Here is a 13,793-nt window from a genome sequence, read left to right on the forward strand (position 1 = left end):
GGCATGCGGCGACTTCGAGATTTGCCAGAATCAGGGGGAGACATCTCCTAAATGTTGACCTGTACCAGCATCATATTATACTCTTTTCTTTCACAAGTTTTACTTATAAGGTTTCTTGTTAAAGTTTTTAATGGGGTAATATTAACATAAGCATGTGTCATATTTCTTATTTTCCCCACCGGAGTTTTTTTGGGAAATATCAAAGACACATATTACCCTCACAACTCATTCATGGTTTTTCCCTGAAAAGATTTTTCATGTGAGTTATCCAAGAGGCAATACCAATAATATGTCGTCACATTTTCTTCTAATTTTTCCACTGGATTTTTACAGGAGTTTTAGCAGCATATCACTTTATATTGCTCCTCATATTTTTTCTGAAAGGTTTTTAGGGGAGTTATCTTTATATCGTATCTCCAATATTTTTTTCTATTGAGGTTTTTAATTGGATACCAATGGCATAGTGGTTTATTTAAATTACAAATAAATATGTTATTTTCTCCTTATTTTTCAATAAGGTTTAAAGGAGTTTTTATGGCATATCATGTATTTCTTAGATTTTTCCCATAAGGTTTTTTAAGAAATTTCAGCTCTGCATTGATCTCAAGGAAGATTCGATCAAGGGAGAGTGTTGTGAAATGACACCTATACGTGAACGGACGTCTACAGACGAACAGGTGTCTCTTCACGAGTGATCTCATCCATCAAGCACATGATTAGTAAATATGATTAGACAGTTAATTTTAGTTCTAAAAGGCGTGTCTTTTGAAAACAGTCGTGTCCCTTCGTGACACCCATTCACTTGTATAAATATATTTCCGAAATCAATGAAAGCAACAGTTCTTCTAAATCTGGTTCATTTATATTCACACTTTTAACACATACTGCTACCCCTGCTAGCAGTGTGCAACCCACACAAACCGTATGCAGAAAAGAAAAAGAATACCGCATGTAGGCAGCCCAGCAGCATTTAGACAAACAAAACTCCCCTGCTCTGCTGCTTACACGACCCTACCTACTAGACACACTTGGCATTCCTCCACATGACCCACTTCACTTGAGTCCAGTTCCCCATCACTCACCATGCATGTGACCCTCCCAGTCCCAGCTACATGCCATGCCAACACATTCGCCAGATCCGATCCGAGGCACAACCACACATAGGGATGAAAACGGATCGGATACGGACGGATATCACCGATATTATATTTATTTTTATATTTCTGTCCGAATTCGGATTCGAATACGGATAGTGTCAACTATATCGGATATGATACGATTGGATATCGACATCATAAATATGCGATTTGAGTATTCGGATACGGATACGGTATCGGATGTTGGATATTCGGACTCGGACACGGACAGATCTCAACCCCTCTAAACGGATTCGGTTTCGAATACGGTCGGAAAATATCCGTACCGTTTTCATCCCTGACCACACATGACATTTCTCAGGTCAAAGGTTCAGCAACACCCATGCAGATAACATATGTACCAATATCCCAACCACAACCAGACCGCGCCAAACAATATAAATAAACACGGTACTTCTGACTAATGATCATTCCAGCCCCGCACCAAGAAAACATACAGTGACTGCGCTCTATGTTAGGATTAGGGTTCATGCTCTCTGTCTCGTGCCATATGCTATCACTATTCACTACTCTGCTGCTGCCGCCACGGCCCCCCAAAATGCCTGATGATGCACACTACCCTCACCGGAGCCAGACATCTCCTGCTTTCAAGGGATGCTGCTGCTAAAGGGGTCCTGTGGGCGACGATATCGCTGCACTATTCCAACCCATGCCTCTACACTACACCAACCAACCCACAAAACCAGAAGTTCACTGCTACTCTAGGCTATACTACTACTCGTCGTCAGATAGGCACACCACCTCTCTGCTGGCGCCCCCGGAGCTTCCCTGGGGAGATGTGCCAGGGGGTCCACCAGTCAGGTCAGCACCTCCCTGTCCCTGGGGGTATGTGCCTGGGTGTCCATGAATGAGGCCAACCCTGAGCGATGCCTCCCACTCGAGCAATGAAGCAGATACCTGATAAGACTGGTTGCCTATGCGGGCTACGGGGTGCCGAACTCCAGCTGCTGCATTCAGTGGACCTGACATGTTATCGGGAGCTGGATTCGGAAACTCTGCTTGCTGTCGAGCTGCCATGGGAACCGGATGTGAGCTTGGTGCGGTTGGCTGAACTGAGCTTGGTGCCATGACTTGGGGAAACCGTTGTAGGAGGCGACGCAGCCCCTCCTGACTCTGATCTGGGGCAGCCTGAGCAGTACCTCCTATGTGAGCTAGAGCTTGCTGAATTCTTGATTCAGTGTTCAGTGGACCACCTCCCACGTGGTGAAAAGCTGGATTCAGACCTGGTGCTTGTTGGCTTGCCATGGCAGCTGGGATTCTACTATTTGACTGCGCAAAGTTTGCCATTGGCTCTGGACCTGAACCTGGTAGCAGCGAGTCTGCTGGAAAAGCTGGATGTGAGTTTGACGCAGATGGCATTGCCTGGTGGACTGAACTTGGTGCCATGGATGTCAATGGGATACCTGCCAGTGCATTGCCAGACGCAGAGCTTTCAAACATACCAGGGGAAGACTGTCTCGATGGTACAAACCCTGGATTGGTGATACTGGGCTGCTGTTCATCTCTGCGAACCATTGTAGGCGGTGCCGGCATCCTGAGTTGCTGAAGATGAGGAGCAGGTCCACGTGATTGTGCTCCAACAGCTCCGTAGATTCCATTTCGTGGAGGCATTGAACCAACAGGTGATGGTGCTGCCCTGGAAAGGTTTCCAGGTAAAACCGGCTGCAGTTGGATAACCCCAGAAGCCGGTGCCCGAGCCACCTGTGAAGGTTGGAGGTAAGGTCCTGTTGTATGAGATGAGATCAAAACTGGTGGTCGAGTGGCTAATGATGAGGCAACCGGTAATAATGTGGTTTGAGCTGCTGTTGTCCCACACGGAGCATGCTGAGAAGACTGGGGTGCCTGCCAAATTGTGGGACTTGCAGATCTCTCTGTAAAATACAAGGAAGAAGCAAACCATGTATCACATGTTCCAAGGAATGAAAAAAATAAATTCAGCAACAATGTCAGATCTAAATACGCAGATCAATGTAAAAAAAATGTAATTCAACTAGCCAATCCAGGCAAAGCATATAGCATTACAGCACAAGAATCAAGACAGGGGGAGGGAAAACTCCACAAACACATGCTATCATTCCACCATACAGAACACCCAGGTATGCAGGTCAAGGGGTCAGGTGACATCAAAATGATTAGTCTTAACCAAACAGTGTTCAATCTGACAAGAAAAATAAAAAAACCAATGCAGGCTATGGAAGATCTGCATTAGGTATAAACCTCACAAGAGCAAAGAATACTGATACATAAACACAAGCACAAAGTTATGCTCGTACCTTGAACTGGAAATTCTTTCATTTTCTGAAAAATTTTAGCTAGTGATTGATGCACAAAAACTTTCGTGCAGATACGATTAAGATCTGTGGTCAACCGATGATACGCAGAATCTTCCTCTTGAAGTAACAACTCATATTTCTCCTTTACCTTCTCTATTTCTTGGTTGCACTCTATTTGAAGTTGTGATTTCTGTCCGCAAGAAATTGTGCAGAGAAGGAAGAAATGAAAAGTCTCACGGTTAGAAAATGCAATCTAATGTAAGGATAAACCATGTACATAGAAGTAAATATGCAAACCTTCTGTTCATGGTTTTTACTGAGCACAGCGTTCCAGTATTTCAGTTTTTCAAGCTCATTTATTAGTGGTTCGGAACTACATAATAGACTTGCAGGTGCCACTGTAGATAGTTGGGCTAGCTGCTCAGGACCCGATGTCGCGTTTGGCTGAAGACCTATTTGAATTCTCTCATCAGGGTGTGTCCTCTCTGGTGGGATATGCTCAGCTGAGGTTGATGGCTGTGTTTCAGGCTGCAAGTTCTGAGCTGGAACGGTGCCAGATATGCCTGCTCCTACTGCTTCCGCAAGTTGATCCTGCAATGGAGATGATGACCGCATTCCGGACTGCAAATCTGGAGTTGACAACATACCACAAGTACCTGCTTCTTCTGCATGAGGATCACATGAAGGTTCCACACTCTGCTGGACAGCTGTGCATTGTGTCATAGGCATGCCAGACAGATCAGTTCTTTCAAGTGGAACATCCTCCTGTATTGTAACTGACGGTTGCAAATCCTGAGATGCTGAGGTGCACAAGAGACCAGCCCTTTCTGCTTCCTCAGACAGAATCAAGGTCGGTGGCTGCAAATCACCAACTGGATGCTGTGAAGTTGCTAAACTATGTTGGACATGGGGACTTGTGATTTCCTGTGCAGGCATACTTGCTTGACCATTCTCAGTTTCAGCTTCCCCAGAAAATGGCAGGGTGGACAGATTGCTGGTGGTACAAGTTAGATATTCTGTTTGGCCTCCCTCTGACAAATCAGTTCCTCTATCTGGCCGACAGCCTGTTTGGCTCCTGTCATCTGGGAACATTCTTTGAAGTGGAACATCCAACAATGACGTGGATGGCCGCATGTCAGGATGCAAATCCTGTTCTGCCTGAGTACCCAACATACCTGGTGATTCTGACACAGCAGGTGTATGCCCTGAAGATGCATCGTTACTTTGGAGGGAAGACGTACTTGATATCTTAGCAGGAGTTCCAACCTCCAAAGGAAGTGACAACATAGCTGAGCTTTGTGGGGCAGCCAAAATTGGTGACTCTGAGTGCGCTTTTTGTGCGTGAACAGTGCCATCATTATCTACATCATGATTTTTACTGCCTCCCTGTGATAAAACTGTTGTAGTTTCTGGCTGATGCCTTGTTTCAGAGCTGTCAGCATCCAGGGTTGAGCTTGATGGTTGAATATCAGGCTGCTGGGCAGCCTCTGTGTCCAGATTACTTGATGGATCTGCTTCTTCTGGTGGATGTCCTGAAATTGGTAACTTCCGTTGAGTGGGTAGACTTGTACTATGTTGTGCAGGCATACTTGACTGATCACGAGTTTCAGCTACCGAAGCTTCTGGCACGACAGCTGGGTTGTTTGGAGCAATATAAGATCGACTTTCTGAATTCAATGGATCTGCAGCGACAGTGTCAATATTTTTTTCTTTAACTCCCGTACTGGAATCATCTAAATGGTCAGAAGTTGTCCCTTCCTGCAACATTCCAGTTGTTGTATCTGGTTTCATCTTACTGGAATCACCTAAATGGTCAGAAGTTGTCCCTTCCTGCAACATTCCAGTTGCTGTATCTGGTTCGTGGTTCATTTTACTAGAATCATCAGGACACACCTTCTGATGTTGAGCACCCAATGTTGGGCATGTTGTTTGCATCTCAGTTTGCAGATCCTGAGCTGCCATTGCAGGTAATGCATCAGATGGTTCTTCTGCAGTTGGATGCTGCAAGGTCGTGACATTTTGTGGAGAAGCCAAAATAGGCAATTCCATGTGGTCCGGATCTGCTGCAACAGTACTATCATATTCTGCATTGATTCCCACAAGAGAAGTTGCACTTCCTGGAAACATACTTGGATTAGCAATAATGTCTCCCTTGGCATGTTCAATACTTCTGCCATCACCAGTTGAAGATTCCTAAAAATAAGGAGGCTATTAGTGATCGGTAGTCAGGCATCACTAAAACACTTTACAGGGACAATCAACACAAACAATAAACAAAGCGCAATGGTTAAAGAAAATACACACAAAAAAAAGCTCTAAGCACTGGTGAAGTATCAACAAAGTACACTTGTACAGCAAAAAGGCTTAAACACTTTGATTATCTTGGTGGTCTGGGAGCTGTAGAAGCATGGCAAGACCTGTGTGTTCAATAGATCTTCTATGAGTTCAGACACGGTTCTCTGAGTTCAGACATGGTTGTGAGGGCAGTAATGGAGCTGTAGAGAAGGGTACCTTATGGTGTGCAGCCAAGGCTAAAGACCTCACTGATTTCTCAGTTCAGTACTTCAGTTGTTAGATCGTTTCTTGTTTTGTTTGGTGGCACAGCTGTGATATGCGAATTGGTGTTTGTGAGTGGTTTGTAAGTGGTGTTGCATTTGGGTATATCCTTCTTCATGAAATGACACACAGATCTCATCAGCATTCAAGGGGAAAAAAGTAGTTGCAAGAAATGGCTTTGATGTGATTTTCCATAGACAAAGATAATCGCTCAAAGAATCTTTTGTGTCGAAAGATAATATAACAGATTTGATAGGCTTCAAACACAAAACAACCTCCAACCAAAGCACAGCAAACAAAAGCCATGGCGTATGACAGATAACAAAAGAAAGAAAGAAAAACTCAGCTGACTAATGCAATACCTGATTGATTGAATCATGACATGTAGGAATAGAACTAGCAGAACAGGCTCTTTGGTAGTCAATTCCATCAGAACTACAGTGATTATTGTTATCTGGAAGATCTACAGATTCTGATGCTGCTCTCCCACCAGACCTCATATGAGCTTCTGTAGGCTCATTTCTCACTGCAAGTGTAGGACAAGCCTCTGGTGAAAATGAACTGCGTACAATAGTAATTTCCATCAATCTGTCATCCAAAAGCTGGTCACCATCCAAGGCCAAATTTTTGTCAACATGATTATCACCATTTTGCTTCTTAAAATGGATGAATTCCTCAACGACAGAATTGGAATCTGGTAGAGTAACGCAGGGATCAGGGAATTGATCTAATTCACCTGATATTACTTCGTGTTTGAGTTTTTCCTTCATCAGTTGCTCTTCAGCCAGTGTTGTAGAATGCAGCGCATCAAGTTTGAAAAACTGGAGCCTCATGTGCGCCAAAAAAGAATGCATAAACATAGTGAACCACTGAATCACTAACTTTATTTGGTCAATTTTCATCTCTTCATCAATGTTACTTGTCCTGATGTGTTGAACAACTGCATGGCATACCTCTTTCAGTTTCTTAACTTGATTGTCTCTCTGTGTTCTTAAATTTAATATCTCAAGTTCTTGCTTCTCAATGATATCCCTCTCTCTTGAGGAAAAAATGATGTTAAATAAGTCTATTCTTTTCATTGCAGCATTACTAGGAGATTCATCACTTAAGAGATGCTGTTCTCTGCCAGCATCTGGAGCAGATACCAATTCGTGCTCATCTGAAACCATCACCTTCTTCTCAGCGGCAGACACGCTATCTTCAGTGCCATTTGTGAAGTTACCATGAAGATCCATTGCCTGCTTCGGCAAATTGTGGTCACTTCTCAAGTTAGCAGATGAGCTCTCATGTGGTGATAATCTATCATTGATTCTTCCACCTGGTTTATGTGCAACCTTTTCTTTTAAGATACCTATTTCTTTATAGAAAAATTCTGCGAGCTCCTCACTGCATTCATATTTCAAGCCATCTGAAGCAAGGGCAAGTGATTCTCGATGATCCAACTTAGTGTATTTCAGAAAAGAAGCAGCACGCCAACACTGAAGCAAGTAATAAAGAAATTTATCGTATTTGGTAAAGCCGATGTAAAAGCAAACAAAGTAACACTAGTTGGTGCCTCTCTTACCAAGGCTATGTTGAACGCATGCAGTATGCACCGTGGCTCCCGCACAACTAGATGATTCTTTAAAAGATATTCAAGGAACTGCTTGGCCAGAAAGTGTACATTATCCTGCAGTTGTTAAGAATGAAAAAGAGTTCAGAACCAGAGGAACAGATACTTCCACAAATAATGAAATCAGAATGACACTAAATGCAACAAGAGGGGCAGAGAGGGAGGAAAAAAGTTAGCAGAAAGACTTTTCATGTTAAAATAGAACAAGCAGTAGTAGATCGTCGCTTCACATATGCATCAAGAATATATAACCATTAAGTGTATCACAGGAAGTCTTAGCAAGTGCATAAGAGCAACTCTGAACTGCAGACACTGTCCTTGTTTCTAGTTTAGAGCAAAAGAAAAAAACAATAGAAGAGCTTAGACTATACATACTGGTAGCTTTAACACCATCATTAGCTTTGACAGCTCATGCTTAATTTCAGCGTGAAGACTTTTGGGTGTGCTCATGTTTTCCACTCCTTCAAAATGAACTTTATTAGAAAAATGTAATATGTACACCTACAGAACAAAAATACTAACTTCAGATTGATTTACCTGTCTCAGGAAGTAGATGAAGGTCAGCACTTGATGGAGTACTAATTTCAGGAAGCAGGTCACGATTAATTACATCCAAACGGAACTTTGAAGAACCTGCAGTTTCACATGTGTTTCTACGCTTCCTTCTGGATGTGTTAGTTTCTTCAGTGGTAACTTCGATTGGTTTATAGTGCTGACAATAAGATTTCCCATCCAGCAAATTTAACCAGAATTTAGGTGGATCTCCATCCAGTGAAGACACCCCCTCCTTCTCTCCTATCAGAGTAATGTTTCTTGAATAAAACTCACCACTCATGCAAGCTTTTGATATGGTTGTACTATTTACTTTGCTGCTATCTTCAACCTCAGTAGACAGTTCAGTTAAGAATTCCAAAATTACTTTATCCATAAAGATTGTGCCCCTTTCATTACTTTTACTTGCGCAGTTATCTTGTTGAAGCTCATCAACTCTGTTGAAGAGGAATGATACACCCCAGCTGACCAAGCAATGGCTTAAACTAGATGTTATGTCTTGGCTGTTGCTATCAATAACCATGCTTTGCTTGGCGAGCACAAGACTCTTCTCCTCCACTGTGAAAGGAGTATATAAGCGGAAAATGCGCACATACTTCAGTTGCGACCCTATCTTGAGCTTTCGAAGAGCCTTCAGATCATTTAGTGGATTCAAGTCACTACCATAAATGATAATGGAATCAATAGATGAAAGATTAATGCTGGGTTGGCATGCACGGCTATCGATCAGAAAAACAAATCTCCCTTTGGTCGTGTCGTTGAACATATTCATTGCTTCTTGCTTCATTGCAAATGCTGAACGGTTTTGAACACGTTCGTATGACTCGGGGCCAAATTTATGGCGCATGAGGTCTTCCAAGATGTTGCCCATTCGGTCTCCAACTGCCCCATCAGACTGCCACAATGCAAAAAAAGAAGAAGAAGAAGAAGAAGAAGAAGTTGAAATAGTGCTGAACTCATAGATTGAAGCATGCCCTTGATGCATGCTAACTGCAGAAGGCTAGCATAAGCAAGAAAAATGTAGAAGGCAAAGTTAATACCAGTAACAGAGAGAATGCCACAGTTCAGAATAAGCTAATTAGAATTATCCACTATCCAGTTCCTAATAAATCGTTTTTACTGGTTAACGTTGGAGTTAGTTAACCAATATAGCTTGAAACCTTTACAACAACAACAACAACAAAGCCTTTAAGTCTCAAACAGGTTGGGGTAGGCTAGAGTTGAAACCCATCAGAAGCAATCAAGGTTCAGGCACGTGAATAGCTGTCTTCCAAGCACTCCTATCTAAGGTTCAGGCACGTGAATAGCTTGAAACCTTTGATGATGATAAAATTGATAAATTGAGTATAACATAGAATACCTAGGAAAGCCAAATATTTGAGTAATTATGTTTGTAATGACTGCTAAACTAAGAATCTAGTGAAGTAAGAGAAAGAAAAGGCGGACATAACTCACTTGAAAAAGAACAATGACCCTTAAGCTCTTGTTTCTGATCTCTTTAAGCATTTTTTCAAGAAGCAATAATTTTCCACTCACACACATTCTATCATCCGTAGATTCAATTATATCAATGAGGCAAGGGTGATTGCAGCACTGTTACATAAAGCCAAGATGAGATCAGAATCCGTGACAACATGAAAAACTTCAAAGAAAATGTGCGTAGTCATGCAAATTGCAAGGGTGCTGTCTACTTAGTATAGAAGAGAACAGATATTTTGAAAACAAACCTTCCAAAGAGACATGACAATGTCACAAAGAGCTCCAACACCGTCAGTTGTCATTTGTGACTGCAGGACAGAGGAATTTGCAAGCAATATAGAAGAATAGAGTTCTAGCTGCACTTGTGAAAGGTAAGCCGGAACCCAATACTCCAAAAACTTTGAAGAACCTGCTTTTCGTTCATATGCAATATGGCGTGTAAACCTTGCTCTCAACATAGCAAGGCTATCAGTCTCAATGTAATCTCCACTGTCTTCTTGTTCCGAGTTAAGGAAGTCTAGCAACTTCTTGTACTCAGGAAGACTATCCTACAAAACAGCAAGAAACATGGAATTATTTGAGCACTGCTATAGAAGCGAAGATGTAGTTTAGAGCTGATGAAAGGCACCTTCAGTGGAGAGCTCAAAAGCACCATCCTAAAATCTGTTGGTAGTTGCTTGAGTTGTTTGAGGTGTTTTGCAACTGAGTCTTGACAATAATCAACAATAACTGACTCCCAAACAATGCCCTCTACACTTTTAATGTCCTGTGCCATAGTAGACAGGAAAATATCAAAATTAAATGAAACACAGAAACCACATTCGGTTTATTTTCTTTCTAGGGTGTAATATGTGCCCTAATCCATAAGGAATATTAATGGGGCCGAAAAGATCATTACCAATTACCTCTACGATAACATCAGGATGAGCTAGGAGAACATGCAACATTGTGTGACTTCCATTCTCATGGAACTCCGAATTTTGAATTAGTTTAAGCACATCCTTCTCCCCATCAAACACAACAATGTTGATAGATGGTGCAAAGCGATTGAACTCAGCCTTCCATAAGGGAAGAGAAGAAGTTGTGACAAGTAGAAAAGAATGGCAAGCATCCGGTAAAACCGACGATATGAAAAAGATGGTCTTCATTACATGCTCCTGTATGGTACATAAGTCAATTAGTCAAACCATGTTTCTTTTATTTTGTATCAAGGGGAAATAAGATCCAAATCTAAATATAACTGCAAAGATGTGCATGCAGAAATAAAACAGCATATTCACATAAAAGAATTTCATCAAACATCTAACAAAATAACAATACCAGTATAATTAGAAACCAACAAAACAGAAAATGCTAGTCTAAGTAGAAGGTCTGCAATAATATGTTATTTATGGATGTAACACTTAATGCTGACTTGAGTAGCTCCTACCTTATCATCAACAAAGACAGCACCTTGAGACTTGTGCCGGAACTCAAGGAGCTTATTTACAGAACACAGATGATCATTATCAAAATCAGGATGGCACCCATCTGGCAATCTCTGAAGTTTCTGAAATTGGCTTTCCTTAACCTGTAAAGAACAAAAAATGTGTGTTTCAGTAGCCAATACAACAAGTGGGGAGTAATGTAAATCAGGTTAAGAGTACATGACTAAAAAAGAAGCAGCACTTTCTGTTTTCAGGCATACCTTCTTTGTTTTTGTGGGAACAGTTGATTGCTTGGATTTAACAACTTCATCTGCAAAATTAGACACAAATCAGATATGGTAACATATTTGCATGAAACTAACGTGCCGTAAATAGCCAAGAGTGGTTATCACATTTCTCTTCCATGCTGAATCTAATGTAGATGTTTTGCACATAAATTTTTGTTGCATCCATGTCCGACACACAAAGTTTTTGGTAAGAATTCCAGATGCTTATTCCTTCCAGCATTTAATTATGTAAATTTTCTAATTCCGTGTGCACCATCAGTTTATTCCCATATAAAACTTCAAATGTTTGTAAGAAATAGACAACCCCTTGATTTTGCTGGTAAACAACAAAAACAATTTGTGCATCATGATGGCAACATGTGACCTAGTGGATAAGGAGATCAGGGCATCAAGTACCTGTGTGTTCCCCTTTTAGGGACGTAAATAGTCCCAAGTAGTGACTTGTCCGCATACACCTTCGTTTAATTGGTGAGCCCCTAGCATTCCCAACCGTGGCGTACTCACTTGTATGCCCTCCTTCATGGTCCTCCGAGCTAGAAGTTCCGTTGGGATCTCTCGACGCCGCACAAGATGGAGCACTGATCTTGCCCGCATTTGAAACTCCACAAGGTGCCTCCTCATTTACCACCTTCCGCTTCTTCTGGGACGGCTCTGGCACCTCACTCCCCAACCTCATGAAAGGATGTGCCCTCCTTCTCGCGCTCGGCAGTTTGGTCATGTGGCCTGACCCCGAGTGAGAGCTACTGATGACGCCCTGGCCATAGTTCCCGCTAGCCATGTTGCCTCCAGCTGCTCCATCCATCGATGATCCTCCTGAAGTGTTGGCCATTTTGCATCTGTAGCAATAGTATAAAACATGGAATAAACTTTTTGTCAATCACAAGGCAGCAGGAAAGGCACATGCACGCACGCACCATAGAGAAAATAGCAGGAGCGCTCCTATATATCATATAAGACGAAGAGGAAGCCCGAGTGTTTCATTGTTTGATTTACAATTTGACCAGAAACACACATAAAGGGCGTACCCAGTGCAGAGAGCTCCCGCTCTGTGCGGGGTCTGGGGAAGGGTGTCAGTGGCAAGCCTTACCCTCGCCTGTGCAATGCGAGGAGACCGCGACTCGGACCCGGGTCCGATCACAGGCGGTAAGACTCTACCGCTTGCACCCACATGGGAAACAAAATACCTTAATCTATCCATGGATGACCACATGCGTGTCTTCACATCGGCAAATTCTGGAGGAGGGTCACTTGTGGTGTCTAGTGGATGCTAGGGGGCTACCAAGCTGGACATGGGTGTTGTCTAAGATGGTTTTGTGGTATTTGTCATTGTGGTCGCCCTTTTTACACTCCCTGGTGCGTGTGTCTTGTGTTCTTGTGGGTGGGTGGGTGGGTGTGTGGGATGGTGTGTGTGTGTGTGTGTGTGTGTGGGGGGGGGGGGGGGGGGGGGGGGGGGAGTTCTGTTGGTGGTGTCGCTAATATCATGCCTTCCTTCATAATGCAACGATGCGCAGGTACCCTGTGTATTCATTCGAGAAAAAGAAATACCGTCTCTGGCTCATGATCACATAGATCAGGTTGCACGGCCAATGCCGCACCACGAGCTGATCTGCTGCCAAGGTCTTTGCTTGTATATGTATCAAGCACGTTTCAAAGCAGCATTGTTTGCCTTCAGCGTGCGCTTTGCAAACTGAGCCTGCTCTGAAAGTGCAGTAGGAACCATTTAAGGGAATTGTGCAAGCAAGGTAAGCTGACTTGGCACCAAATTCTCCTCTAGCTGTCCATTCCCAACGCACTCTACAGTAAACAGAATGAACAATACCCTAAACGACAGGCACTCCGCATTAGCTGTCCATTCCCAACGCACCGTACACACAGTAACCAGAATGAACATTTTTTTCAAAGAGAGTAACCAGAATAAACAATACCCTAAACCATAGGCACTCCGCGTTGCTGCGAAACTAGGGTCTAAATTCCGCACGATACATGAGAATACACACTCCGCCTTCCACTGAAACTAGGGTCTGAATTCCGCACGATGAGAAAGGCGCAGGGGAGGCAGAGAAGAGGAACCGTCGGGTGGGTGGAATCGTACCTCCGGTGGCCGGGCGATGGAGCGCGCGGCGGGGAATGACGCGGCTGCGGAGGAGGAGGAGGAGGCGGAGGTGGCGGCGCTAGGGTTAGGCGCGTGGCGCGATCGGGCGCCGGCGAGCTCGGGCAACCGACGCCTAGGAAAGAACACGGCGAGGCGAGGCGAGGCGGAGGGACGGTGGGCGGTGGCGGGGCCCCTTCTCTACTCCTGTGTTTCCTCTCCTCCCCCCTGCGGCCCTGCCGCCCTCCGTCGCTCTCGCTCACTGTTGAGTGTTGATGATTGATGAGTATGTTGCTCTTTCTTCTCTCGCTCAGAGACTTGTGAACTCGTGTTGGGTGAATCATTTTATAAATAATAGTTA

At 43.4% G+C, this 13,793-nt stretch overlaps 1 protein-coding gene across 2 annotated transcripts; it reads right to left on the minus strand.

Moving 5' to 3' along the window:
- Nucleotides 1–1,409: 1,409 nt before the first annotated feature.
- LOC136475522 (uncharacterized) lies at nucleotides 1,410–13,568 on the minus strand. Of its 2 annotated transcripts, XM_066473009.1 has the most exons (16): nucleotides 13,436–13,568; nucleotides 11,740–12,179; nucleotides 11,317–11,366; nucleotides 11,059–11,199; nucleotides 10,535–10,786; nucleotides 10,258–10,395; nucleotides 9,878–10,177; nucleotides 9,606–9,743; nucleotides 8,136–9,045; nucleotides 7,974–8,059; nucleotides 7,551–7,655; nucleotides 6,349–7,464; nucleotides 3,728–5,623; nucleotides 3,431–3,620; nucleotides 2,937–3,028; nucleotides 1,410–2,858 (listed from the first exon to the last, which is right to left on the minus strand). In XM_066473009.1, the coding sequence occupies exons 2-16, from the start codon at nucleotides 12,170–12,172 to the stop codon at nucleotides 1,872–1,874; spliced, it is 6,834 nt and encodes a 2,277-aa protein (XP_066329106.1). In that variant the 5' UTR covers nucleotides 12,173–12,179; nucleotides 13,436–13,568; the 3' UTR covers nucleotides 1,410–1,871. The 2 variants fall into 2 exon arrangements, with proteins under 2 accessions (XP_066329106.1, XP_066329105.1); XM_066473008.1 differs by having other exon boundaries at nucleotides 1,410–3,028.
- Between the last annotated feature and the right edge of the window lie 225 nt (nucleotides 13,569–13,793).

The sequence above is a fragment of the Miscanthus floridulus genome, chromosome 8 (assembly GCF_019320115.1).
Source record: "Miscanthus floridulus cultivar M001 chromosome 8, ASM1932011v1, whole genome shotgun sequence".
NCBI lineage: Eukaryota > Viridiplantae > Streptophyta > Magnoliopsida > Poales > Poaceae > Miscanthus > Miscanthus floridulus.

What these genes read in the sequence shown, in the direction of transcription:
- LOC136475522 (XM_066473008.1), bottom strand. Translation starts at nt 12,172, where the DNA reads ATGGCCAACACTTCAGGAGGATCATCGATGGATGGAGCAGCTGGAGGC. An exon ending in ATCCTGATGTTATCGTAGAG is followed by an intron (nt 10,396 to 10,534) that starts GTAATTGGTAAT and finishes ACTATGGCACAG; the next exon opens with GACATTAAAAGTGTAGAGGG. An exon ending in ATGCGTTCAACATAGCCTTG is followed by an intron (nt 7,465 to 7,550) that starts GTAAGAGAGGCA and finishes TACTTGCTTCAG; the next exon opens with TGTTGGCGTGCTGCTTCTTT.